The sequence below is a fragment of the Conger conger genome, chromosome 7 (genome assembly GCF_963514075.1).
Source record: "Conger conger chromosome 7, fConCon1.1, whole genome shotgun sequence".
Taxonomy (NCBI): domain Eukaryota; kingdom Metazoa; phylum Chordata; class Actinopteri; order Anguilliformes; family Congridae; genus Conger; species Conger conger.
In genome coordinates, this window is record NC_083766.1 from 55,548,313 (window position 1) to 55,574,258 (window position 25,946).

A 25,946-nucleotide genomic window follows, 5' to 3' on the forward strand; every position below is an offset into this window, starting at 1 on the left:
CCTTTACTGTGTTCACAAACATGACCCCAACCACTGTCACAATCTCCTGTAGCCAGCAGCCCAAACGGGTGGGAGAAACACTCACATTACCATATGAAAAGTCTGACTTCAGCAGTGCCTTGGGGCTGACTTTGTACCAGGCAAGTAATGACACCGTCTGGAAAGCAAGGGCTTGCACTGTTTTTCATAATTACTTTGCAGGCTTTTCGGATCGCCAGAAATGACAGGTGAAATTTAATTTAGTGGTGGTGGATCTCCAAAGTAGGCTAAACCACAGATTAGCAGAAATCTCTCAAATAAACCCCACCACCCAAATTTGTTTTTACTACCACTGTTTGCTGAACCCAATCCGATGGCCAGTCTCTGAAGTTAACTGTTACGTTTGCACATTTACAAACAGGAACAGCTGAACAGCTAAAAAGACGAAAATGAGAGTCACACGTGATGGAAAATACTACAAATATTTGACTATTACATTTTGGAAATGCCTTTGGCTCAAAATACCAATCAAACGCCATTGAGTTTACAAGCTAAGGAGTCCACATATTTACAGTTTAGTGTCATTCATGTCCTTACCTTGCATAACAATATAGCAAATGATTGTAAAAAATAATTTATACCCAGTCACAGAAGTAAAATATGATTTATTGATATCCACAATCTGTCACAAGGAAGGAATACACTGTACAGTCTCAAATTGAAAACAGCAGCACAAGACAAATCACAAGTACTAAAATAATAAATAACCAATCAATCAGTTTGGTACAATACAATCACGTCTGTTTGCCGGCTTCCACAGAATCAGTAGTTGTGAAGTTCAGTCCAACAGGTGCAGGAATAAAGGAGGAATGGAGGAAAGAAAGTCTACTTTAGGTAGACATTCGAAAAGAAAAACAAACCCATCACCGAATATGGAGTTGAACCCATGAGTGTCCTATAAATGTTGAGAGGTGGGGTTCAGGTCTGAAACCAGGGCATCAACAAAGTCCTCAATGCTGGGAGATCTCTGAAGCATACCTAAAATGAGAAGAGAGACTTTTAGTTCACTTTCTTCTGCACAATCTCAGAAATACAGTGACAGTGCAGGTACATGGTCTCCATCCATCCATCCATTATCTTGACCCGCTTATCCTGAACAGGGTCGCAGGAGCCTATCACAGCATACATTGGGCGAAAGGCAGGAATACACCCTGGACAGGTCGCCAGTCCATCACAGGGCACACACACCATTCACTCACACACTCATACCTATGGGTAATTTAGACTCTCCAATCAGCCTAACCTGCATGTCTTTGGACTGTGGGAGGAAGCCCACGCAGACACGGGGAGAACATGCAAACTCCGCACAGAGAGGCCCCGGCCGACGGGGATTCGAACCCAGGACCTCCTTGCTGTGAGGCGGCAGTGCTACCCACTGCACCATCCGTGCCGCCAGGTACATGGTCTTCAAGGATCAAATTCCCCAAATATACCCTGAAAGCAATGTTCTTTTTGGATTCCAAAAAAGTACTAATTAATCATACATTGCTCGCTAGGTGTACAATTGTATGTACCTAGTGTATTGCCCCAGGCCAGGGACAAGCATTTGTACCTTCCATACCTTTATTCATGACTGTGTATGCCAGGCACACATTCAGTCTCAAATATTTAACAGACCTGAGACAAATACTTAAAATACATTAACCCTTTAGACGTCACTTAAGTCCTGCACTGTACTAGCAATTTGAAAAGAACCACCCATTTTACTAATCCCAATTTTACTAATTTCAATAACTTTGAAAAGATCATAGTGCACTAAAAAGCATATGTTATTCTAATTCTAATTGCATTTTCCATCCCAAAACTTAGGAACACTTTCTGCTTTGATTTCAGCTATACTGTAGGCCAGGGAAAAGCTCTTTGCCTGTTTGGGCCCCAGTGTGTGTGTGTGTGTGTGCGCGCGAGCTGCAGGAGAGTAGATCAGAGCATGAGATCTCTCTCGTTAGCCCCACCCGGGCCCTGGGCTAGTGCGGGGTAGGCTTTGAAGCCGCTCGCCCCGTTAGCATGCAGAATGTGGCTCCAATTATACTCTCGCAGACAGGCATCTGCACCCAGCCCAGCCTGTGAGCACGCGTGTGCGCTCAACACAGACAGATACAGACAAGCACGCAGATAGACTGACAGACTCGCGCATAAACACATCTCGTTGTCACTCACGGTGATCTGTACTGAGATGTCTGAGTAGAATTTCAGCCAGGGGAAATGTATTAAGGAGCGCAGAGCGCGGTGATGGAATCGGCGATCTCTCAGCCGGGGGCTTCCCCCTGGTACGTCCCGCCCCACGTTCAATGTTTTGGGTTGACCGCCATCACTTTCGCTAATGGGAAATTTCCTGTTTGAAACATCGAGAGTAACGGGGGTCTGAAGACAGGCTTATGCACACAATCTGCCTATAACGGAGGCTGTGGAAACAAGTATGCGCGCGTGTTTAAAACAACAAACATCCGATCTATGACAGCTAAACTTACCCGCACGATTAGAGCACTCGACTCAGGAGCGTGTCTTTGTGTTCGTGTCAGAAACGAAAACAAGCACTTGACTTCTTACGGCTGACAGCAAAAATAATTAACGGGGGAAAAAACCACGATGGCGAAGTGAGTGCGCAGGAATGTGCACTGTACATGACGCCGTGGCACAACAACACACAGGACCATCCATCATTACATGCTGAATCTCATTCCACCAACTGACAAGTCCATCGTTAACGACTTAAATAATCCAGGTTTGACATCCAGACTACAGATGAACCCGCGATAACATGCAAAGTTGCATCACGAGTCACCAAGACTCGTTGACTTGCTGGTGCCGTTCATATTCTTTGGAGGCTGTCGTTACACCCTTGGTTGAAACAATCATGTGGGAAGACGGGCTAAATAGAATTTGACGAATATTCTGGGAATGTTCTTTCCAAATTTAGAAGCTAGGAACTCAGTTGGATACATTCATATGGGAGTCAATTAAAGATGGTGATTTAATTTTTTGATGGAATAAACCCAGGAGTCAGGAACTTGCCGATTTTACGGCCGTGCTCAAGAAAGAGGGAGTCGAGCAAGTCGAGAGTTTGCGTCTGCCGATGTTGCCATGGCGATGAACTACAACGGCCGTGTCATATTCGGCCCATCATCCCTGCGGAAGTCATGTTTGATCTTTAAAGTGTTGCTAAACAAGGCCGTTATGAGCAACTGCCTATCCATGCCAATGCCAATGCCAATGTCAGCGCCGCGGGGAAGACGCTGTCGCCAGATCACCCAGTTGGCCGTGGGGGGAAAAATCTCCGAGGTCTCTAGCCAAAAATAAAATTGCCGTTGAGAATGTTTATAAGTGGAATTTTACGCTAGCTGTGCACGTCTGACTGCAGCTTTGAGCAGCAAGAGCAGCACTTCCAAAGGCGCACACACATCCAAACCTATCCCTGGAAAGGCAGAGGATCAAACAAGCTCATTGGCATCGGTGCTGTTTTCGCCACTTCTCACGCTTCCCACGCCTGGGAATAGACGCAGCAAACACGGGAGGACTTGTTCTCCCTCTCGTTCCCCCACTCGTCCCCCCTTGAATCCACTTACGTGATTTGTTTTGTTGCTAAATAATCACAGATGGGTTACAGGCAAGGGAACACTAGCTTTTAATAAAGAAAAAAAGGAAATGTCTTAAAACTCTAAAGAAAATATAAACCAAAATAAAACCAATTTAATAAAGTATGAAGCATTCATAAGCACCTCACAGTATGTGCACAATTGCAGTTGAGGCGCGATATAAAACCTGATGAAATAATTCACATGCAGTTCAGCTGAGTGGGAGACAACCACAAAGCATAACCTTAACCTGGCGTTCTGAACACATAGATCTCATAGCCGTTTCAGAGAACACGTAAGCGCTTACACAGACAATAGACATCATGTCTGAAACCGAGCAGATATTGTTGAAAACATTTGCATACAAAATTAACCACAGACATATATTGGCCAATGGTTCAATTTGGTTAAGAGACACATTTGAATGTTTCTGCTGTAAAACAATTTCGAACACGTCGAGGAGCACCAGCAGCGACAGTCTGCTTTCTCTCCCGCGGGCAAAAGCGATTGCAGCATTGCACAGCTAATTATGCCTTTGAAGTCGAGGAAGGCAGCCATTTTTGCAATTTATTAATTTTTCCCCGTCTTTTGTTTTTCTATATGAATAAACAACATTAAAAAATGATCAGACAACAAAGCAGTGTCAGGGATGAGCAAGGCCACAGCAATGGCAACATTTGGAAAGACTTTACGAAGGAAATGATGTAGGCGTAGTATTTGGCAGCGCACCCAATGAGGTGCCTGAATCGGAGCTGTCAGCCGTGCAGAGTAAGAACGCAGGATTACTTTTACATTTGCAGCACCACAGCATATTGCAGACATATCAATGGGTACAGCAGTCAAATGCCTACAAAACCTTTCAAACTGAGTCACCGAGGGCATATTGGGTGGTCTTAATCACTGCGTGGAAAATGAACAGATACATTTCTAGATCATTTAATAACTTATGTATGTACAAAATGCTAGTGATCAAAATTTAGAGTTATAAATACTTGTATCTCACTGTTTTGTTTCATATCTATAATTGTTACTATGGGAACAGACCTGTACAAGTTTTCCCCTTTATAACCTGAAACGTGGCATATTTATGGTTTGGACATTCAGCCCTAATGCTCCACGGGGTTGAGGACCACTGGCGTGCAAGAACAAAGTAATGTGGGACATACACACACACACAGCTTTTAAAACCAACATGAAGATGGTTTAAAAAAACTAACAGGAGGACCGTAACGTCATGTGACCGCTCCTCTTAACTACCGGGACAGTCTTGTGCAGCCTGCTCTTATTCTATGGTTTTTAACGTTATGTGACTCTGTAGTTTAATAGCTCAACAGGAGGACCGTAATGTTACGTGACCGCCAGGTTTACCGGGGACAAAGCGGCGGGGGTAAACCGAGTCGCGGGGAGCCGATGTGGGCGCCCCATTGTTCGGGCCTAGCCCCCCGGTCTCCAGGTAGCAGGGAGGGTTATGGGAACGAGCGGCCGGTGAAAGCACTCTCTATCCTGCCCTCCCCCCCGGGTCTCACACAGAGGGCTGCAGTCAGCGCTGCCCAACCGTCTATCAGCTTTCACTCCCTGTCGCCATTCAATCCCCGCGGCCTTTCAGCGGAGCCTCTCTCACTGACGGGGCGGGACGAGAGAGCACGGCCACGCGCGTTGGGAGAAGGTGCACGTACACTCCCAGAAATACAGGTACGAAATGTGCCTAAAACGGTAGAAATGCCTGTCACTGGAGCGGTGCCCGAGAGTGTTGTTTAGCACTGAACAGGTTTAGATCACCATTTTTTAAATAAATACACATTAGGTTTTATGTACGGATTACATTATTATATAAACTATATTTACAATAATGATTATACTATTATTATGTGTATTATAATCTATATATACAAGATTATACTATTATATTATATAATCTATATAGATTATATTATATGAGATAGATTATATTATATTTTGTTTGGCTGAAAACCAATTCCCCTATGAGGGATAATAAAGTTTAAGTATTTTTGATGACTAGATACTGGCTCCACTCTTTGCCAGATCTTTGTTCAGCTCACTTTTGTAAGTCCCTCTGGATAATAAAATTCCTAAATGAGAGCCCTTTTTCAATAGCTTGCCTTGACTCCCTCCCTTCCTCCTTCCCATAGCAGGCAAAAGGAAAAACACACCCATTTGTTTGGTTTTCCCACTCTTTTCAAAGTCTAACCATCTGACCTGACACAGCTCCGAATAAAAGAGCTAATGAAAAAAAAGAGCTTTTCTACCTGGAAGGCATACTGTGTACTGTAAAAAGAACACACCTGTAAATGTGAATTTAATTTATGAGTGATGAAGCTCCTACACGCAGGTAAAAGTGCCTTTCATTGGGAACCGTGAGTCACAGGTAATTCACTAATCTATCTTTTTGAACGTGATCCAGAGGGACACCCTAAGATGACATCTAGTATTCACCATGGGGAACATGAATCTCACTACTGTCGGCAGTGAGCTGAACTCAAAATGGCAGACTGCCACATTGCTGGCGGTATGCCTTGAGCTGAAGCCACAGCACACCTACCAGAATTAAATGGATGCTTGTGTCAAGCAATGCCAGCTAGCTCATTCGTTAAAGGTAAGGACAAATATTAATAATTTACAGTGCATTATAACAGCCGAATAATTGCCAATTTCTTACTCTCTGCATTTTCCCCATCAGCAGCCAGTTTTGTTCTCCACGCACTACCGCTTCAAACTGTTAGCTAACGTTTGTGGCGAACAGAAAAAAGTTCATAATGAAAATTGATATTGTAAAAACTGTGGGGGAAGATGGCACATTAGCCCCAATTAACCCTTTGAAGAGCAGGTTTTTTCTTTGGAATGCTCTCAAAATTCCAAGTCAGTGTTCCAGAACTCCACAGCTCACAGCTTTCAGTTACCAGTAGTGATCGTTACATCAGCATTGGAATGTTCAGCTGGGAACAGTCTAATCACATATTTCTGATCTCGCACCCTTAAACGGTTAACAGAAACGTAATGGCATTAATGGTTCTCCTGGGGCAGGATCACTTCAAAGGGAAGGCCTCCGACTCAACGCAGTCCAGAAGAGTCACATGACACTCTCTCCTCAGCCGAGCGTAGCATTGTGCTAACACGGCTGCCCCTACGCTCTGTGGCGCGGCCAGCGGGGAAATCATTTCGCGCTGAGCAAACCTGGCAGGAGCAGCCACGAAAAACAGGCTAGCCGGTGAAAGCATCTGTCGAGTTCGGACAGGAGGGCTGCGCAAGGCCTGTCTTTGATAAGGGTTGCCAACAGATTTCGATTTTAATGACTTCTAAATGTACAAGTGCATGATTAATGCATCATTTGCAGGGATTCATTTTTGGACCAATAGTCAAAGCTAAGCTAATTTCAGGTTTAGGGCGACTTTTGTATGGTAAACATACATTTTGAAACATAATAGTTTGCATTACATGACGACAAAGACAGACACTTTGTTATCCACTGACCAATCACAGGGCAGTAGAAGAAATACACAACTAGTGAGCAGATTTGCAGGCATTATCAGCAAGTTAATCAGGTACAAAGATGCATGCATTTTACTTGCTGCAAAGGTCTTTCTTTTTATTTGGGCGATTTTTCCAGATTTCTTCATGGACAGTGAAATCATTGAGAAATTTCCATGACCTTCCAGAACTAACATATTTTGAAGTACTTTTGGGGGCCGTGGGGAACCCTGTCTGATGGCCGGAGATCCAAACCCGGGGATCCGCCCAGCGTTCTGACCCCAGCGAGACTTCAAGCAGAAAAAGGGCTGGAGATAAAAGCGTTCATTCTCAACATCTTCCATTGGAAATGAAGAGCCTGTATTTGCATCTCAGGGTAGACAGACTACTGACTTCAGATCAGGGTTTCCCTGTCCCTGCCCAAACCTTCTCCATCTGAAGCCAAAGGGTAAAACTGATCAGAGATCAGTCACAGACTCTGGTCTCAGGTTTGCTCATTAAATGGTGGGCAACAGTTGAGGCTGGGCGCTCAGGGCAACCCAGGTCAACCTAAAGGCTCTCAAATGTAACACTTTCCCAAAACGGTTTCCTTTGGTGATTTAGGGGAGAGACTGTGCCAAGAAACTCATACTGGAATTATTGTTAAATGAGGTTTCTGAAAATATAACGACACGTATATTTTCACAGCAGTGTATACACATACACATGGTTTATATATAGGTAGCAACATCTGAAGGCCATAAAAATTTGGCATAGTTGCCCATATATTGTGAAGTGTACAATATCTTGACAATATATAATATTGGAATGAATTCTCAGTATATTTTTTAATCTCACCTAACACACCTCTACTCCCTTGCTTTTAACTCCAACTGAGGTGGTCGTTTGGTCAGTTTGTTGTTTTGCGTGTATTGGTGTTCTTATTTCCCACAGTGTGCTGTTTTTTACTCATATACTATATTCCTTTTATATTGCGAATAAACATATTGTCTTATTTGTTATGAATATTGAACAGCCCTTTGGTCAACCGCTGGTTGTTTTTAAATGTGCTCAATAAATGAAGGTGACTTGACTTGACTATTCCCCTGGCGTCAGGGTTCAGTGAAGCCGCAGCGGTTCTCCAGCGGTGGGGTGAGCAGGCCCTCGGTGATGGACGAGCGTTGAGCGCTTACCTTTCACCATGAGCATGGGCTCCTTGGCGCCCCCGTGAGCCAGCATCTCCCTGCGATAGCGCTCTCCCATGTTCCTGAGGGAGGGGGCGAGGGGGCAATACAGTAAAGATTAATACCACCCCCCAACACTCCTATGGGTCATCAGCAGTACCCGCCGGGGCTGTTAGCACCCGTCGACAGGAAACGGACACTCGGCACAACGAGCGGAAAACACTTCAAACAGCAGGAAGTGACATCACTGTGACTGGAGCCCGGCTAGCTAGAATTCATTTAGCTTTAATGTCACGTTCAATTTTGAGTTAGGTAGCCTGGGTCACGCAGAGGTATACAAGAAAATGTGATAAAATATCCAACTTGATTCTGAAAGCTTTTAAGTACTAATATGCAGAGAATTGCCTCACTTCCTGCTTGATTTTTTATGAAACATGACTTAGACCGCCTGATTGTGTAGAATCATAAAATCATTTATTTATTCCCGCTGCCTTTCCAATCAGTGTACAGGAAGTGGTTTTCATTTAATTTGTTTTTTCAATTAATTAATTAATTAATTTACTTTTCAGAAAAACATGACTTTCTTTTTAGCAATAAAGTAATAGCAAAAAAGATTATAGGTCTAAACATGAAACTACTTGTTGAGACAAACTTGTTCTTTGGTTTTTGCAGTGCGGTGTGTCTCTGCGCTACTCACCTGTCGAAGGGGTCCTTGAGAAAGCACTGTCTCCATAGCATGGAGGCCACGGCCCGGGACATAAGGTAGGAGTAGTACTTGGCACCGTACCCGACAAGGTGGCTGAACCTCAGCTGCCAGGCCTGCTCGGGGAAGAGCAGAGGAGCCATGACTCTAACCTGTGGTGCTCCGGAGCCATTACCCCACCCCGTCCCGGGGTGGACCGCATCTCCTAAATCACAGGCCCTCGCCCTGTCGATTACCCCACCCGACCCGGAATGGACTATCATGGGATATATCCACTCCTGCTGTCCTGAATGCAAATAATTATGGGATATATCCACTCCTGCTGTCCTGAATGCAAATAATTATGGGATATATCCACTCCTGCTGTCCTGAATGCAAATAATTATGGGATATATCCACTTCTGCTAAATTGATCGCAAAGTATGATGGGAAAATCTACTCCCGCTGCACTAATTGCAATTAATTGTGGGAAATATTCACTGCTGTTGCAGTCAATTGATTCATCAGCCATTTTTGATAAATTATGGCTTCATAAAATGCGCTTAAAATGGCACAGAACTTAACCATAACTGATGTGTGACAAGCTGAACGAAGATGAAACCCGAGTTTTGCCCGCACCTCTCCTGGGAGCAGTATGTATGCAAATCTTTACTTTTAAAATCACGACCGTCTTTTGAAGACGGTTCTTCGAGTGTCAGCGGCATCGTTCCGTTTGATCCTGCAGAGAAACCGCAGGGGGTATTTTAATACCGTGGGATCACCGCGGCGAGGATAAGCCCGCTCGCCTGAAACCCCGGGGGTCCAGGTCTTTTCAGCCTCGCCACGGAATATCCCGGAAAAATGCAGATAAAGAACTATCAACAAAAGCTGTGGAATGTTATGCTTTGTCTCACTTTCCAAATAATACCAGGAGCCAAAATGTTTCCATACGAGGTCTGCACCCAACAGTTTCCATGATCCTCTGCCTGTACTGGGAAACACACTGTGATCAAAACGACAGCCAGGAGGATCAGCCTCAAAGTATTGCCTCGTCAGTTTTTTATAAAAAACAACTTTTGTCTAGGAACCATACTGTCAGTCATGTACAGCATATTGTGATATTGTGTTACAGTCTTCAGAATTCCAGACATTATTTCCAGCCACAAAAAAGAAAAAAGTCCATGATGAAAATAAGGTTTATGACTGTAATCCTTCATTTTTAGCTCAATCATTCACGTATCCAGATCCTGGTGATAATGTTATTTCAACTTACAAGATGTTCTTTGTTTCAGATTTATGCATTCATATATACTGTTTGGAATGTATATAGTTTAACAGGTTGAAAAATTACCATCATCACATAAAGCAGGCCTCTTTCTGTTACCATGCATGAACATGCATCTCCACATTTCTAGACTTGAGGAAAATTTGAATTTAACAGATTAAGAAAAAAAAAAAAAGATACTTTCTAGGAATCTATAAAAATATGCCTGTCTACACCAGGTCTGGTCTCAATCCAAAAAGATGGATGGCTGAAATTATATCCTACAATTACATCAGGATGCGTCGACATGGAGGAAAGTCTATACTATCAATTACGCTTCCTGCGGACGTAGACGGATTAGATGGGAAGAGCGAATTCAGGAATGGGAGAGGCAGTTGTGGTAGGAGGAATTTCACGAAGGGAAATCGAATACACGCGGTCTGAAGACACGTATAATTACAGTTCAGAAAAAGCTTTATGAAGGCCAAATATATAAAGACCTGCTGTATTTTATATAGGTTTGTATTCTCTGGTGACCATGTCTGACCATGAGACGCTGGTCTTATATGTCTACAGAAAGAGCGGTTTCAGACATCAGCTATTTGGTCTCCCTCGTCTTTGTAATTTTAGGAGGCCAAGATGTGTCTTAATCCCATAAATGTTCCTGTGTTTGGACTGGAGATACGGAGCTGCAGAGACCATGAACTAAACTAAAAAGAAAGTGCACATTTCATTCTGAAAGTTTTCCTGTTTTTTTTACTTTTCCTCTTATTCAATAATAATAATAAGAAACATCACGACTGGGTAGTTTAGCAAATTTAACAAAAATATATTTACGTATTTATTTATGTAACCTAGTTATTTCATATAGGAGACTGCCTCAAGTAATTAAAATAGCTTGAAGCAGCTACCTCCAATATTTGAAATTACTTGAACTGGACTGGGCACTTTAGACCAACTGAAAAAAGATAATAACACAAATATTAAAAATACTAATCTCAACCCCCATGCAGCTTAGCTGTGAAATGAAAACTAAAATCATTCTACAGCCCAGAATTTTTGTAAATGAGGATGTGTTTGTAAATGATTGATGAAATGATGTTTCGTTATAGATCCCAGTCCAGTCTGTGGATTAATCCAGGTCTAGTAAGCACTGGCCTTGCAGCTGGCTGAGCAGAATAGATGTGCTGTGAGATTAAACTATAGTGTGACAATCCTCTACTCACCGTATTTGGTACATAGGGTAACCCGTAGAATTTCTCCTGAATCTCCTGAAGGATTTTAGTCGATGATTGATACTGGGGCTTTCCATGGTAAACCTGATCTAGAGCAGCATAGAAAACCTAAGAAATAAAGATAAAACAAGTCGTAGGACATGAGAAGAAGCGATCCAGTCAGTTCACCCATCCTAGGAATTCCCCAGTTAAATTTAAGATGCATCAATCTTCTCACTTTCAAATGCATTCATAAATGCTAGTTTTATACAAACTCTAAGCTGGGAACCTTTCCCCCAAAACCAGCCAAATTGTAATTCTTGGTATGCACATTGTGTTTAACAATAAACAAAGTTTTCTAAGCAGTCTTTGTCTGCCTTGTGCTTTTGTTTCAGGAAGATAATGCAGACTAGATCACAAGAGCATGTGTACGCCATTAAATAACATGTTTATTACAGGAATATTTCGACGGATGGACCTAAAGTTAGGCAAAATATAAAATCTAAATCACATCCATCTGCCTTATTTCCAAGTGGACCTTTTTGAGGCAACAGCTTTTAAACACATTTCATAACTGTCACAGGCTGCGAGCTGTTCCCGCCGCACAAAACACATTTACAGAGTGCTGATCAAATTGGTACGCTGGCGTTACATTTTTTCCAGCAGAAATCTGAGGACAGGGTTCTGTTCTCACCGAACTGCAAAACCGCAAAAGTGCTGGCCTGGATTCAGTCAACATTTGTCTGAAATTTTCAGTTCCAAATAAACACAAGAGAAATGTTTATTGTTCTTCACAAACAAAGCCGTAAGTTAATTTTGGTGATTGCTCAGCTGGCCACAAAATAAAAACAAGAGTCAAATGTGAGTCAAAACACAGATTTGACATGCACCAGATTGCTACTCTCCATCCTCACTGTCTCCAATAATAATATTGCCTATTCCCAGTATGAAACTGGAGTTTCTGGCATTGTACTATAGTACAGAACATCCACTGCCCCAGCACTGTACTTAAGTTATACTTTATCGAACCCTGTGGGGTAATTTGTCCTCTGCATTTAACCCATCCTAGTTACTGAGGAGCAGTGGGCAGCCACAGTGCAGCACCCAGGGACCATCTCCAGTTCTGAGGCCAGTGCCTTGGTCAAGGGCAAACGGCAGGAGCACACCTAACCTGACATATACTGTATAGTTTTTGGTGTTGGAGGAAACTGGAGTATCTGGAGGAAATGGGGAGAGGACATGCAAACTCCACACACGGAAAAGATCCTTCTACTTCTGGGGCAACAGTGCGACTCACTGCACCACAGTGCTGTACTCAGGCACATGCCCTAAATTACTTCCAGAAGATGCAACGGACTGGAATGTTTCAGCCTCAGCGGTAAGGAGACAGAGCGTTTGATGTTCGGATTCAGAGTGCTGGGTCTGGTTCAGCTTTGCGGAGTCTGTGGTTTGGGTTAAGGAGAAATGTTGATTGAAGCCAGGCCTCTAATAGATGGGCTACAGGTGATGAGCGTGCGATGTCTTATGGTGGGCAGAGCCTTTACCTGGAGCTGAGTGTCAGCTGCTCCACACACCCTCTTGGATTGGCACAGATTGGACACCATGCTTTCAGGAAGAGGCTGGAGGAGAGACACACCACTATTACAGGCCAGGATTGGCCACAGGACACCAGTCCTCCTGCAGCTGATTGGCCATTCTCAACCATTCCACAGTTTTCACTTCCCATTTAATCAGACGACTATTGCTTTTGGTTATAACTGGTCTATATGCACGTTTTGCTATTTGACGCATTTCACTAGTTGAGGAACTTATGCACTTGACAAATGACAAAAATGTAACACTACCCCTGGAGGATAGGAAAGTTCAATCATAGGTTTTTCTTGTTAAAATTACACTACATTGACAATAGTTGAAAAAGGCTACAATTTGCACTTTTTTCACCATGTCAGGACTTAGAAAATAAAAGTAATTTGATACTACAGACCACAGTGTGTCCAAGATATTCACAGTGTGTAGGCAGAACTGCCTCTTCCCTCAATTTCACTGGTAATATGGTTCTGTTACAGTTACAAAACCGTTTTCCTTCTGCAGTAGTGCTCATTGTGTTGGAGGAGTGTGCTTGCAACAAGAAGGCGGCCATTTTGACAATGCGCTCCACCTCCACTTGTTAAGATGTGTGTAATTATTTAAATGTGTGTGTGTGCATGTAACGTTGTACTAGCGTGGTTATTCAGATCCTTCAGGTTTCTTGAGGTCACAAATGAGCGATTGACAGTTGATGAATATCTTTCCCTAACGCTGAAATTCAGATGAAGAAAAATGTAGTTTCAATGACCAGACAAGCCAAAACGATACAATGCTAAATGATGAATGATACAAATAACTAAATGGCCTACTCAGTAGTCACCATCTCACTATCACGCATATATATATGGATTTTGTATTCCGTCCGCTGGTCATGTCGGGTCATGTGTCCTTTAAGGCCAATTCTAAACAGGAAGTCTCATATGAGGCCCTTCTCATGACTTAGCTTTGAGTGGAGAGACTTTCCGGAAACATCTATATCAAATAAATCACATCTAAATAGGGATCCCCTACTTAAAAGCCACCATTAATTTCCCTGTCAAAACAACTGTGGCACGCCTACATCTTCTGTTTGTGCCCGGCGGTCTGGCTCAAATCAATCTTCCTGTAACATAAATACTGTCCATTAAAAATATCTCTGCTCTACAACATCGGGCCTATTGGCTGCTCCAGGTCTCTTTAATCAATACAGTGATGAAAAGGATAAAATCTTTGAGCCATACGTGTTTAAGCAGTACCAAACGATTTGTCTCTCCGCTCCCACCCCCTATTCAGAAAGATAAGAGGCCCATAATCAGGCCTGTTATCTAATCATTTTTAGGCTTGGCTGAGAGAGAACAGATCTGCTGTTGTATAATGTTTCTCCACTGTAGATTACAGTCTTAGGCAGACAGTTTAAACACCCCATTAGCTGTAATAGTTATGCAGCTAATGTATATACAAGGACAAATCTTATTTAACAGCTTGGAAAAGACAGCACCCCGAGAGGAATGCGTACCTGGCCCGTTTTGTAATGGCGTGCGAACTGATTGACCACCCGGTAATCTGTGGCGAAGTACTCCATCAGAATAGACGGAACTTCGGCGAAGTCAGTGGAACATCGGGTTCCTGCGATGGAGGAAAGAAATGTTTTTTACCCCGTAGAACCTGTAACGGACTAACAACTGCATATTCTCAAGGAAAGGAGAGCTCATCCATTCATCCAGGAACTACATAACTTTTCACTTTTTTTCTAGTGAAAATGACATGCACTCTACAGTAACTATAGTAATACTACAGTCACTACTGAAATAGTATAGTTTAGCAATTCTGTAACAAATTATGTCCACAAGAGTGGAAACAATGTCTTGACATGGACCAAATATAATTTTGAATCTGATGTTGTTGAAAAAACGCAGAATAAAAATAAAAATAAAAAATAAAACTGCACTAGAAACAGGGGCTGTGACCTGTGACGTGCTGGTAGCGGGTTCGCCCTAGCATAGAGTGCATGGCGTGCCCCATCTCGTGGAAGAGGTTCTCCATCATGGCGGGGGTGAGCAGGGTGGGGGTGTTTTTGGAGGGGTGGGGCAGGCTTAGCATGAGCACCACCACGGGGAGCTGGTACTCCCCGTTCCCCTTCAGCCGACCCCCCCGGATGGTGAAGTGGCAGTCCTGGGGCACGGAAGGGGGGGAAGGTGGGGTCAGAGGTCAGTGTTAGCATTAGCGCTAGCGCTGTGGCGATGTTGGGGAGTCTGTGTCCAGGGGCTCACTCCAGTCCCTAATTTTTCTCACCCCTAGCTCCACCAATCGGGACATTGGGAGAGGCGAGGATAAGAGAGATTAAAGTGAAAGAAGGGGAAAATGAGAAAGAGTGAATTAGGCAAATGGAATGCGCTTGCTCCGTAAGTTCAAAGCCACATCAGTTACAGACGTGCCAGATAAGGAGAGGTGGATCCACAGGTTTATCATTTATACGCCAGGCTTTCCGGAAAAGGGATGCGCTGATGTTCTCTTGCTGAGAGGAAAGATTGGGAGTTCCCAGCATTCTAGCTCCTAGAAAGAACATCTAAGGGTTTGGAATGTCCTTAAAGATGGCCGACCTCGATCCGGGTCAGGAGCAAGGAAAAGACAAAAAGTGGAGAAAAATAAGGGATTGGAATGAGCCCCTGGCATTCTCTGTAACTGCTTGGATGAATTCACAAGCACCGGCGCAGCTGGTCGCAGCCTCAAAATGGACGCCAGACTCTCTGGCTTGTGGCACACAGTTCTGATGATAAATGACTGCCCAAATTTGAGATGACTGCGATTTGTCATCTCATGTTCAATAAGGGAAATTACTCATTATTAGGTTCCAGCTGCAACAAATCAGAACAATGCCTGCTAAAAGCCAACTTCTACACAGAGTACAGATTTTAATGCTTAGCCAATTATTCACAGTGCTCTGTGGTGTCATGTTAGAGTGAGACTATGAAATGGAGACAGTTGACCTGTCACTGTTATCTGTTCACTGAAAGTGTGTAGGAATGTGAGAATAAGACGCATGTAATTACCTGATGAGGTTTACCAGGCCTGTGGAAGAAGTCACAGTAGATGTATCCCAGAAGGCCCTCTGTTTCATGAACCACAGCCTGCACAGAAAGAGCCACAAGAGCTGAAAAAAAAAACCTCCCTCCAAAGTTTCATCAAAAACATGTGCAGCTGTTACTTAAAACGTAATAAAATTCAGTGACATCATCACTGCCCCATTACAGATCTACCATAATAAAACACCACTCGACCATCACGAAAAGAGGTCTGTCATTTTAATATTTTCTTTTCATTTTAATGTCTTGACCTATGATGCTATTGAGTTTAAATACAGTATACGATTATTATTACTATTATTATAAAAACATACGCAAATGCATGAACGTAAAAACTGTGGCACATCGGCAACGCAAAACACTTTTCAAGTAACGCGATTTCCAACGACAAGCAACAAACTGCAGTCCAACTCCTAACTGGACTGCAGACTTCCTAACTGGACTTTTGCTTACAAGCAGAATTCGGGGCGCTGTAAGGTATAAGGGGAACGGGAACGGGAAAGGGGGCACTCATTTCGCGTTAGCGAGGCCTCTCACCAGCTTCCGGACGTCCTCGCTCCACACCTCCCCCGGCCGGGGCAGCTCCGTCTGAAAGCAGACGCCCAGCAGCTGGCTGAAGAGGCCGTTCAGCCCCTCCATACACGCCCCCAGGGAGAAATACGGGCTGTACAGGCTGGGGTCGATGTTGTACCTGCAGGACAACCCCCCCAAAAAACTCAGGAGTAAGACTGAGACAGCGCCTTAAACCTGAGATTCTATCCTATCTTCCCTCCTCGAAATGAACAGATTTCACACAGTATTTTCTCAATAGACTATATCAGAAAAAGCCACACAAACAATTGAAATAATAATTTTTTTTTAAAAACATGAATTACAAGGGCCTTTACTCCTGGTAGCAACATGAAACAGATATTTGTGAAAACGGACTCCAGGATTTGAGGGCCCAGAGGCTGTTGCTTGCCACAGAATGAAAGTCCTTGCAGAGCATGAGATGGGACCTACACCCGGTGGTGCAGCTCATGGTGCAGGGGCGGCCTGTAGCGTAGTGGTTAGGGTACACATCAAGTACGTAAAATACACAAGGTCGGTGGTTCTAATCCCGGTGTAGCCACAATAAGATCCTCACAGCCGTTGGGCCCTTGAGCAAGGCCCTTAACCCTGCATTGCTCCAGGGGAGGATTGTCACCTGCTTAGTCTAATCAACTGTACGTCGCTCTGGATAATATATCATTTTCATTTAATGTCCCTTGCACTGTAGGTTTAAGCACTTTCGTTCCTTTTTCTCATTTCACCATCTTGCTGCAATCTTGGAAGACATCCTAGTCTCTGCATATTGCACAAGATCACGCTTTGAGGCTCTGAAGCTTTGAAGCTTGGAAGAACAGGAATATGTAATTCATTTTTTAATTAAAAATGCTCAAAAGCTTATACATAACATACATTTGCTGAAAATGATGTATGGACAGTCATTCATTTTGACATATTGCTTCTGACATCATTCTGGTTTGAAGGGGAAAACTCTGTGGCGGGTTCCAAAATGGGAGTTGTGCATACTGTACAGTAGTTACAGGGGAAAAAAGGCCAAGAAAAGTCGCACTCATCATATTTTTATCCGGAACTGTACACAGAATGTTATTAAAATCTGCTATTAAAAAGAATAAATCACAGAAAGCCACACAAAGCGTAAGCCTCCCTTCAAAGGAAGCAAACGTAATCCTCCTCATCTGAACTGAGTGTCTTCTCTCTGTCTGCCCATCCTATCCTACACTTAAACCGCCAGTGTTTTCACGGTCAAACCTCATTTCCTGTGGTCAGAAAATGGCCGCCTGCTCACTGCACTGACCAAAATCAACTTTTTGATTCCCCAGTTGGTTTCCAAGAAATTTGCACTAGCACATCACTGCCAATGAACCAGAATTCAGAAAGCGGTCGACAACCAAAACAGACGGCAAGTAATCTGATACTTACTCCGGTGTAAAATCCAGTTATGACCAGCTTGAAACACCAGCTACTAGCTGTTTCAAAACCTAGCTTGAACTGGTCAAACCATCTTGAGTATAGAGCCGGTCTAACTGGTCAACCTGCTACCAGCTATTTCAAAACCTAGCTTGAGCTGTTCAAACCATGTTGAGTATGGAGCTGGTCTGAACTGGTCAACCTAGCTTTCGAAACCTAGCTTTTTTTTCAGCAGGGTAGAAATCCTGGAATCTTTCACTGGATTTCCTTTTGGGATAATTAGAATAGAACAGTTTAGGTTCCTGAAAGTAACAGTGACATTTTGTACTTCTATATGTCACTCATTCGTCACTCTTCGCTATTCCAGGGGAAAACTGAGGCTGAAATCGCCACACAGAAGGAGCAGCCAGCCGCAGAAACTCGCCCCAGGACGCCTGTCGCCTCCCGCTTCAAAATTCTAAGAGCAAACTCAAGTATAGACAAGGAGCTAATTCAGAAACAGCCCCTCGCATAGTTATGAAGAACTTTTTAAAAGTAGGGGGAGAAAAGCATTGGTCTCAGGAGACCGGGAGCAGACAGAAGTAGAGCCAGATCCTGTGGTGGAAACCGCTCCTTAAAGTGCCTCGTGAGGAGAAGGAGAGCCTGCTGAAAAGATTTTAGAAAAGATCGCAGTATCCAGCGAGTTCAGCTCTCAGGCTTATTAGCCTCTGGTGTGCAGCTCAGAGCAGAACCCGCTCATTAACGGTCTGTAAAGAGCTGAGGAGAGTACAGCCCTGGAGCAGAGACCCAGAACCTTCTCCCTCCCCCTCACACAAATCAAACGTGCAGCAATATATTCTCTTTTCTCAGGGAAAATATTACAAGTCACAGCAGCACATTTGGAAAAAATACATCCTGCAATTTATGAGTGCTTATAATTCTGTGTTGACTCATCAATGTTCAAATGTGACATAAATCTTAATGCATACAGGGAGCTTCCTGAATTCCTGATAAAAAGATGAATTTTGGAGTAGAGGGTGGTGTCGGCCATTTTGTTCTGAAGAGTTATATGGGGTGAGTTCTCTCAGTTGGCAGGTTGGGGGCTGTGGCCACCGTCCTTTTGTGTAGAGTTCAGTGTTTAATGTCATCCCATGCCTTCCCCTCACAGGCCCCAGTCTTAGGCTAGCATTCTGACAACATTTATCTCTAACTTTGACTTAAAAACACATTCAAGCATTAACACCTTTTCTTCAGAAACTCATTTCTTTTAGTTTTAGCGATTGCTGGACTCACTGAACTGTGTCAAGAAAGAAAAAAAAATATTGTTTTTAATTGTTAGTCAAAGTTAGGATAAGTGCTGACTGAACCCTTGTCTTTGACTCAGTGGTTCTTTTTGTTGGAAAATTGTGAAAATGAACACAGAAGTTATTCACCAAAAGGTTGGGAAAGATCCTATCCGCCAGACACCTCTAATGTTGACACATCAGCTGCTGCCATTTGATGTGGTGCTTACAGACGTGAAGACTCAATTATCTGCTCCGTCTATCGCAACAGACAACCGCTTCCATCCAACCCCACTGGGCTTAGCCAAACCTCAAAGCTCAGCTGAAAACAGAAGATTATGAACACAGGATAAGGGCAGTACGCTCACCGTTCCGCACGTACGGCGCTACTAAAGTAAGGATGGTCCCAAGGCATCAGCTCCTAGACACAAAACGCAAATAAGGACTTTGAGTGTTTTGTTGCAAAACAAAATATCCACCATTTTACAAAAACATCACCTAGTCCTACGATTGCTCACATTAAATAAAAAAAACTTTTTTTGGTACTTCAGAAAGTTAGTTCTTTACTTGCAAAGAATGTTTTATTTTTTTCGCCCAAAAAAAATAATCTCCTTTGAGGACCAAACTTCATTTTAGGTGTTATATAAAATAGATACTAAACAGATCAAAGAAAGAACTCACAGCATTTTGTGGATTCACTTTGCTCTTCATGTTCCTCATCGTCTGAAAGTCCTTGGCTGTCCTGGGAAGGGAGGTCAAAGGTCAAAGTCATGGTTGCTGGTTTGTGCATGATAGTTCAGATATTGTGTGTCGATATAGTACGTGCTGCTTGGACCTTGGCTTGAGAACAGGATGACAAAAATCCTGGCACAGAGAATATGAGATTATCCCTCCAGTTAAAGAAGAGTCTTAATATAATGATTGATGAATATATGCAAGCGAAAAACCTTGTGATATTCTTTGAACTGACTTTTGGGGAAAAAAGAAAAGAAAAACTTTTGGCTTAAAGTTCTGAATATACTAATAAGCAGCAATGATATTTTCCACAAGGGACACCCCCCCGCTTTCCCCCCCTTTTCGATTGAAAGGCGCTAATGTGCTAAATGAAGTTTAACATTCCCAGTATCGTGCACAGGGCAGACCAAAACCCTGCTGGGATTCCAGTAAACACCCCACCAAAAAAAATATATAAGTGTATATATAAAATGTACAAATTGTAAAGGTGAAAGTACAACCCCCCCTCCTTCTACTTTCCCTTTGTCAAATACTGAATCATGCTGGTTTCCTCCTCTTCTATTCTCGCCCACCAGACACCCTATTCTTGCTCAAGTCCCATCCCAGCTATGAAGACACCTTCCACAGACAGCCTTCAGGCTCCCCACATCCCCTGCCTCTTCTCTCTCACACGTCTACACCTCCACTCTTCCCTTTAGGTAATCATTAGGCGCGGTTTGTTATTTCAGAACTCAGGCAGAGAAACGAGGACAATAACTATCCGCAGAGACCGCCAAAGAACTCTGCACTGGGCTTACTTCAAAAGCCACCTATCTTTAAAGGTGGGAAGTTACGAAAGAAACTTGAGTAAATCGTGTGAATGAACGCAGTACCTGTCTGAGAGTTTTTCTGTCAGCAACGTGAGGAATTTCATCACGGTTTCTACCAAAACAAAGGGTAGACAGACCATGTGAATATGGCAATGTATCTCAATTTCAAACATTGATTGAATTTAAATTCATTGGATTTCATCATTGGCGCATAGGCCAGGAGAAAAACATCCAAAATTTAATGCGAATGTCGAAGGCTTCCAGCATCCAGCGCATGCAAACATTTTGCACATCGACTTCGGGCCAGTTTCACAGATACAGATTAAGACCCGTCCTAGACTAAATTACATTTCGAATTGAGATTCTCTGTACAAAACTCAAGTTTCGTCCAGGACTAAGCTTAATCTGCGTCCATGAAACCGGCCCTGAATGTTTCAATAAGTTGTCCACCAACTCACCCCTCTGTCCGAATGCTAGGACATACAGAGCCGGTGAGGAATATTTTACCTGGGGTTTTGGCCATCGTGCCTCTCAGAGCTCGATGGGCAAACGACTCGTACCCCACCAGTTTAGCCAGCTCGTTCCTGCAAGCCAGGAGCTCTTCCAGGCAATGCAACAGTTTTGGAATGGGATAAAGAAAGATTTTATAGGCAGCTTCTCGCACCTAAAGTCAAAGAAAAGAAAAAAAAAGAAAATACGCATCATTATCATTGTGATTGATATGTATTATTATGAATGCCATGAAGTGAATTATCAATATGTTATTAGCAAGTACTCTTAATATAACAACACTAGTTTTAAGTGCTTTGTACGGTTATAAAACATGCAATCATTTTAAATACGTATCCTTCCATGTCCACCTTTGAGTTTTGTGTAATTATGTAACATTACCGCCATCTTGTGGAAAATGATTATCCTTCATGCAATTCTAAGACTGGGCCTGAATTACTATGGCTTTAGTATGTGCAAAACCTATAATATAGCGCATACAAACCTATAACCTGACCAGTGATTGGTCATGGTATTTGTTTTGCACATTTTATTTTACACATTGGTTGTGTTATAACTTTTACGTGTGCAAAAAAAGGTAACGGTCTTAGTATGACAGGCACATAGACTCTAAAACACTGAGATTCTATTGTTTATTTATATACACTAATCACTATATTACATTAGCACTATAAGTGGCCAATTGTTCACAGGAGGTTTGATGCAACAAAATCCCAAAAATTAAAGTAAATGTAATACATTTCCTAATGACGGTGGCACGCAATACATACCAAATCATTGGGCGAATCGGCGTGTAGACCTCCAATCTGGATGCAGTTGCCATCTAGCGCGAAGCAGTGGCGAATGTGTTCAGGCAAAATGTTCTTCTCGATCTTGTTCGGCATGTGAGATCCCACCAGGAACTCATTGCTGAGGTCCAGAAGACTGACGTTGAGGCCAACGGCCTTCCGCCTCTGAGAAATCGTCGTTAAAATGACATTACCGCTTGGTCTTGAACAAATGGGAGATTTGTGAATTTAAAATCAAATTTAAGATGTTATCACCGTACCTTTTTCTCATCCAGATGTATTCCGCTAATCTCGAAATCAAACATAAAGAGCTCGGCCACTCTCCTAAAAAGACAATTGATCATTTTTCACACACAAAAACAATCAGAAATACATTGATGCTCATATTTCATTTGTAAGTGAAAAGATTAAATCATCTCATTAAAAATAAATATCTCCCTGAAAATTTTCATGTGGTGCCTCTGTTTCTTCTGCTTGCCAATAAAGTGGAATATTATGGACGCATGCCAATTGGGTGTTAGCAACCTTGTGTTTTGACATTGACAGAGCATTTATAGTCTACGAGTAAGTGTCCTTTGAACCGACTCATCAGCGCCACACAAATTTTGTAAAATTTACAACAGTGTCTATATGCCTACCTTGTCTCTGGGTCCAAGGTGGCTAAAACCTCTTCGTTATCCAACAAATCCTTTAGACTCTTAGACAGTTCAACGTTAGTGTTCAGCCTGTCGGACAAGATCGTATCAGTGAAGAAATGCACACACAAGCTAGCCAAACAGTTCAATATTTGTTCATCAATAATTCATATATTAAATATGTATAACGGCCTCACTTTTCTACCACTGTGCCGATGTTTACACAGGTCCTCTCGGCCGCTTCCCGGAACGCAGGATCAGGGTGCGCCACCTTGACAAAGTCGGCCTGTACGAGAGTACCATGGTTACCAATTCAGGAGTAATTCAGGGTACTTTTGAAAGGGCTGTGACTGACTTAATAACACAAAATTATTTGGTTATTCCAGAATTAAAACATGAATACACAATGCAAAAGTCATTTGTATTGACAAAGTGTTTACTTTGAACTAATATTTGGGGATTCTTGTCGTTGATTTATTGCATGTTGTTAAATGTATTGACTGCATGAGAATTGTGGGTGGGAATTTTAAGGGATCGGAAAAATATTTCTGAAATTTGACACAAATCCTGACAAAAATTCAAATGAGAAAAACGGCAGCAAATGTGTTGCAGAGTTCTGCTCTTTGTAAAGTGTCGCATATCATACCAGATCAGCCACTTTGCACAAACTGTCGGATAGTTTATCAAAAGTCTCCACGGTAATTGCTCCGGGAGGACTGCAGCACACACGGTCCACCAGCTCTTCGGTCTCCTTTAGGGCTCGATCCTCGACAACTGCAAAGCCTGCCTGAGAACTGAGCTCCGGCACCCCAAACAAGCCCTGTGGGGTTAAAGTATATTCCTTTATCTCAATTGCCTCCTTATTTAAGTGGGGGGAAAAATATACAAGTAGTCAACATGTACACCTGTAATGATACCGAGCTGGGTGTCATTGCCGATTACGATGTCAGCTTACCACATTTTGTTCCGTCAGGTCATATCTTTTGTGTTGTCTTGCGTTAAATGCTGCCCCGACTGGGGACCAGGTCGTGACATACCTGGTAAATGTATCAAGTCGTGTACGTTTGATAATATTCGCCAGTCTGCTGCACGCCAACATCATGTTTTAACATAGGTTAGAGCTCGTATAAGGAATACATAAATCCCAGAACATTATCACAAGGACGGTCGAGACTAGACTATTGCATTTCAAAATGACATTTCCAACTATACATTTTGCTAACGTTAGTTATATTTAATGCGTAGCTGAAATTCAAATGCTAGAAAGACCTAACGCCATTAAGACCCATCACTGATGTAATAAAATGAACACGTAAAATCATTGGACTGTTATCACTATCGTTATATGACCACTGGAAAGTCCACATTGTGTGCAATACACAAGCCATGCATTGTGGAGGGTGGCAACATTTTGGAATGCGTACTTTCGTCAAAGGGTTCGTTTAAAAACGGGACAGAATATCGTTACTACAAAAATGAAGGCATTTAAGCAAAGCCATACGCTGAACTAATCAACCGCATAATGTTACAATGCAATGTTGCCAAAGCTTATGACATTCCTGTTCGCAACGTCGAAAGTGCCAACGTCAATTAACGTTCTACTGCCAGTCCTATGATGTCATTTCTGAGCGACCCGCTTCAGGCAAATGCGCGCTTGTTTGACATTTTTATTGGGCTCCGTTTGCGCAGATTTGCGATTAAGCATCGTTCCAAAACCGTCCCAAGAAAAACTGAATCGTTATCCAATTTCCCTTTCCCCCAGCATCTGCCGTAATCACGAGGGAGACTTGGCTGTAAGCATGGTTACGTACTTACACAGGCGGTGTTATGCCGAAACGATTGCTGCTAGCGCTTCTGCACTTGGATCTGAAATCTGCTACACACATGTTTAAGCTTGGAAGAGAACGGCGGTGAACTATGCGATACAATATTGCTCATACTGCACGAAACTGCGAACCATTGAAAAGATAAACATTTAAATGATTCCAGCCTTGCGCGTTAGACTGATAAAATGAAAACCGTACAAACCATCCGCTTTGTATATTTACATGCAACCTCACAATGTGCATAATGTACCCAACTGTATATTCAGACTTCATTTATAAATGACCATTGGCCAGATGGGGGTTGTTTCATTCAAGAGGATTCCAACATTAATATAAAGCTCATGGGATCATCTGGTTTCATTTAAGCTTGGTATTTTATGAAATAAGTACCCACGTTAAAAATAAACTGAGCATAATAATATTTTATCATGAGAACAGACTATTGCAGATCGATAATTACAGAAATATGCATCAAAAAAAATAATTTGCTCAATAATATTCTCATTTCTTTTCTTGTGTCCTCTTTTCCACTGTTTGACACACTACCGTACAATTTCAGACAGAAACTTAAATCAGTTCAACAGTTGTATTTCATCAAAATAAAAATAAAAAACTATTTAAAATGAAAGAAAAAAAAACTATTAAAAAAACATTCTCTGGTAAATATATTTTTAACTGTTTATCTGCCTCATTCTACATTTTCAGTATTAGATGATGTGCATCACAAAACATAACATTTTCAAGTTAGATACAGATTCAAGAACCTCTGCCATTCAACATCAACATTTACAAGTTTGATTTCATTTCCCACAAGTACACAGCATGACAGAACCCCTGCAGTCAAAGTGAAATAAAATATTTGTGCTATAAACCGCAGGTCAGCTAACAATATAATTCATTCTTTAAAGCTTTGATGATGTTCATTCCCAAACAAACGCAATTCATTTAATCACCATGTGTGTTTAGTAGCCTGTTTCAAAAGACAATTTGAGAGTTTATCATATTTATAGTGCATGCAGACTTTAACTCATAAGCCACAATTAAGGCATTGAATTATGCAACATATCTTGCTTTGATTTGTCTTGGATGTAAAATCCTAAGGAAGTACTGAGAGTGTAGCTCTACCAGCCTAGAAATCAACTCCTTAGCTTCTGTTGTAAACACAATAAGCCCAAGTACCAATTCTTAAGTATAAAAATATCACACATACCAGATGCAAACTCATATACGTAGGTTACGCAACCAAAACTTTTTTTGTATTCGTTTTGTTTTCATGAGAATTATTCAAAACGTTGGGAAGGCCCTGTTCTTCGAGCACCAGTTTCACAAGATTCACATAGTTTCCTGCTACAGCGT

General features: G+C 42.4%; 1 protein-coding gene across 2 annotated transcripts; it reads right to left on the reverse strand.

Annotated features, from left to right (window-relative positions):
- Nucleotides 1-629: 629 nt before the first annotated feature.
- On the reverse strand, nt 630-25,885 carry mipepb (mitochondrial intermediate peptidase b). 2 transcript variants are annotated; one of them, XM_061248676.1, is made up of 19 exons: nt 25,801-25,885; nt 23,411-23,584; nt 22,962-23,050; nt 22,768-22,854; nt 22,390-22,453; nt 22,112-22,294; nt 21,339-21,495; nt 20,895-20,943; nt 19,969-20,029; nt 19,656-19,708; nt 16,607-16,760; nt 16,037-16,114; nt 14,954-15,158; nt 14,503-14,612; nt 12,965-13,039; nt 11,433-11,549; nt 8,958-9,079; nt 8,270-8,343; nt 630-1,017 (listed from the first exon to the last, which is right to left on the reverse strand). In XM_061248676.1, the coding sequence occupies exons 1-19, from the start codon at nt 25,813-25,815 to the stop codon at nt 935-937; spliced, it is 1,950 nt and encodes a 649-aa protein (XP_061104660.1). In that variant the 5' UTR covers nt 25,816-25,885; the 3' UTR covers nt 630-934. The 2 variants fall into 2 exon arrangements, with proteins under 2 accessions (XP_061104660.1, XP_061104659.1); XM_061248675.1 differs by lacking the exon at nt 25,801-25,885 and adding an exon at nt 23,720-24,382.
- Between the last annotated feature and the right edge of the window lie 61 nt (nt 25,886-25,946).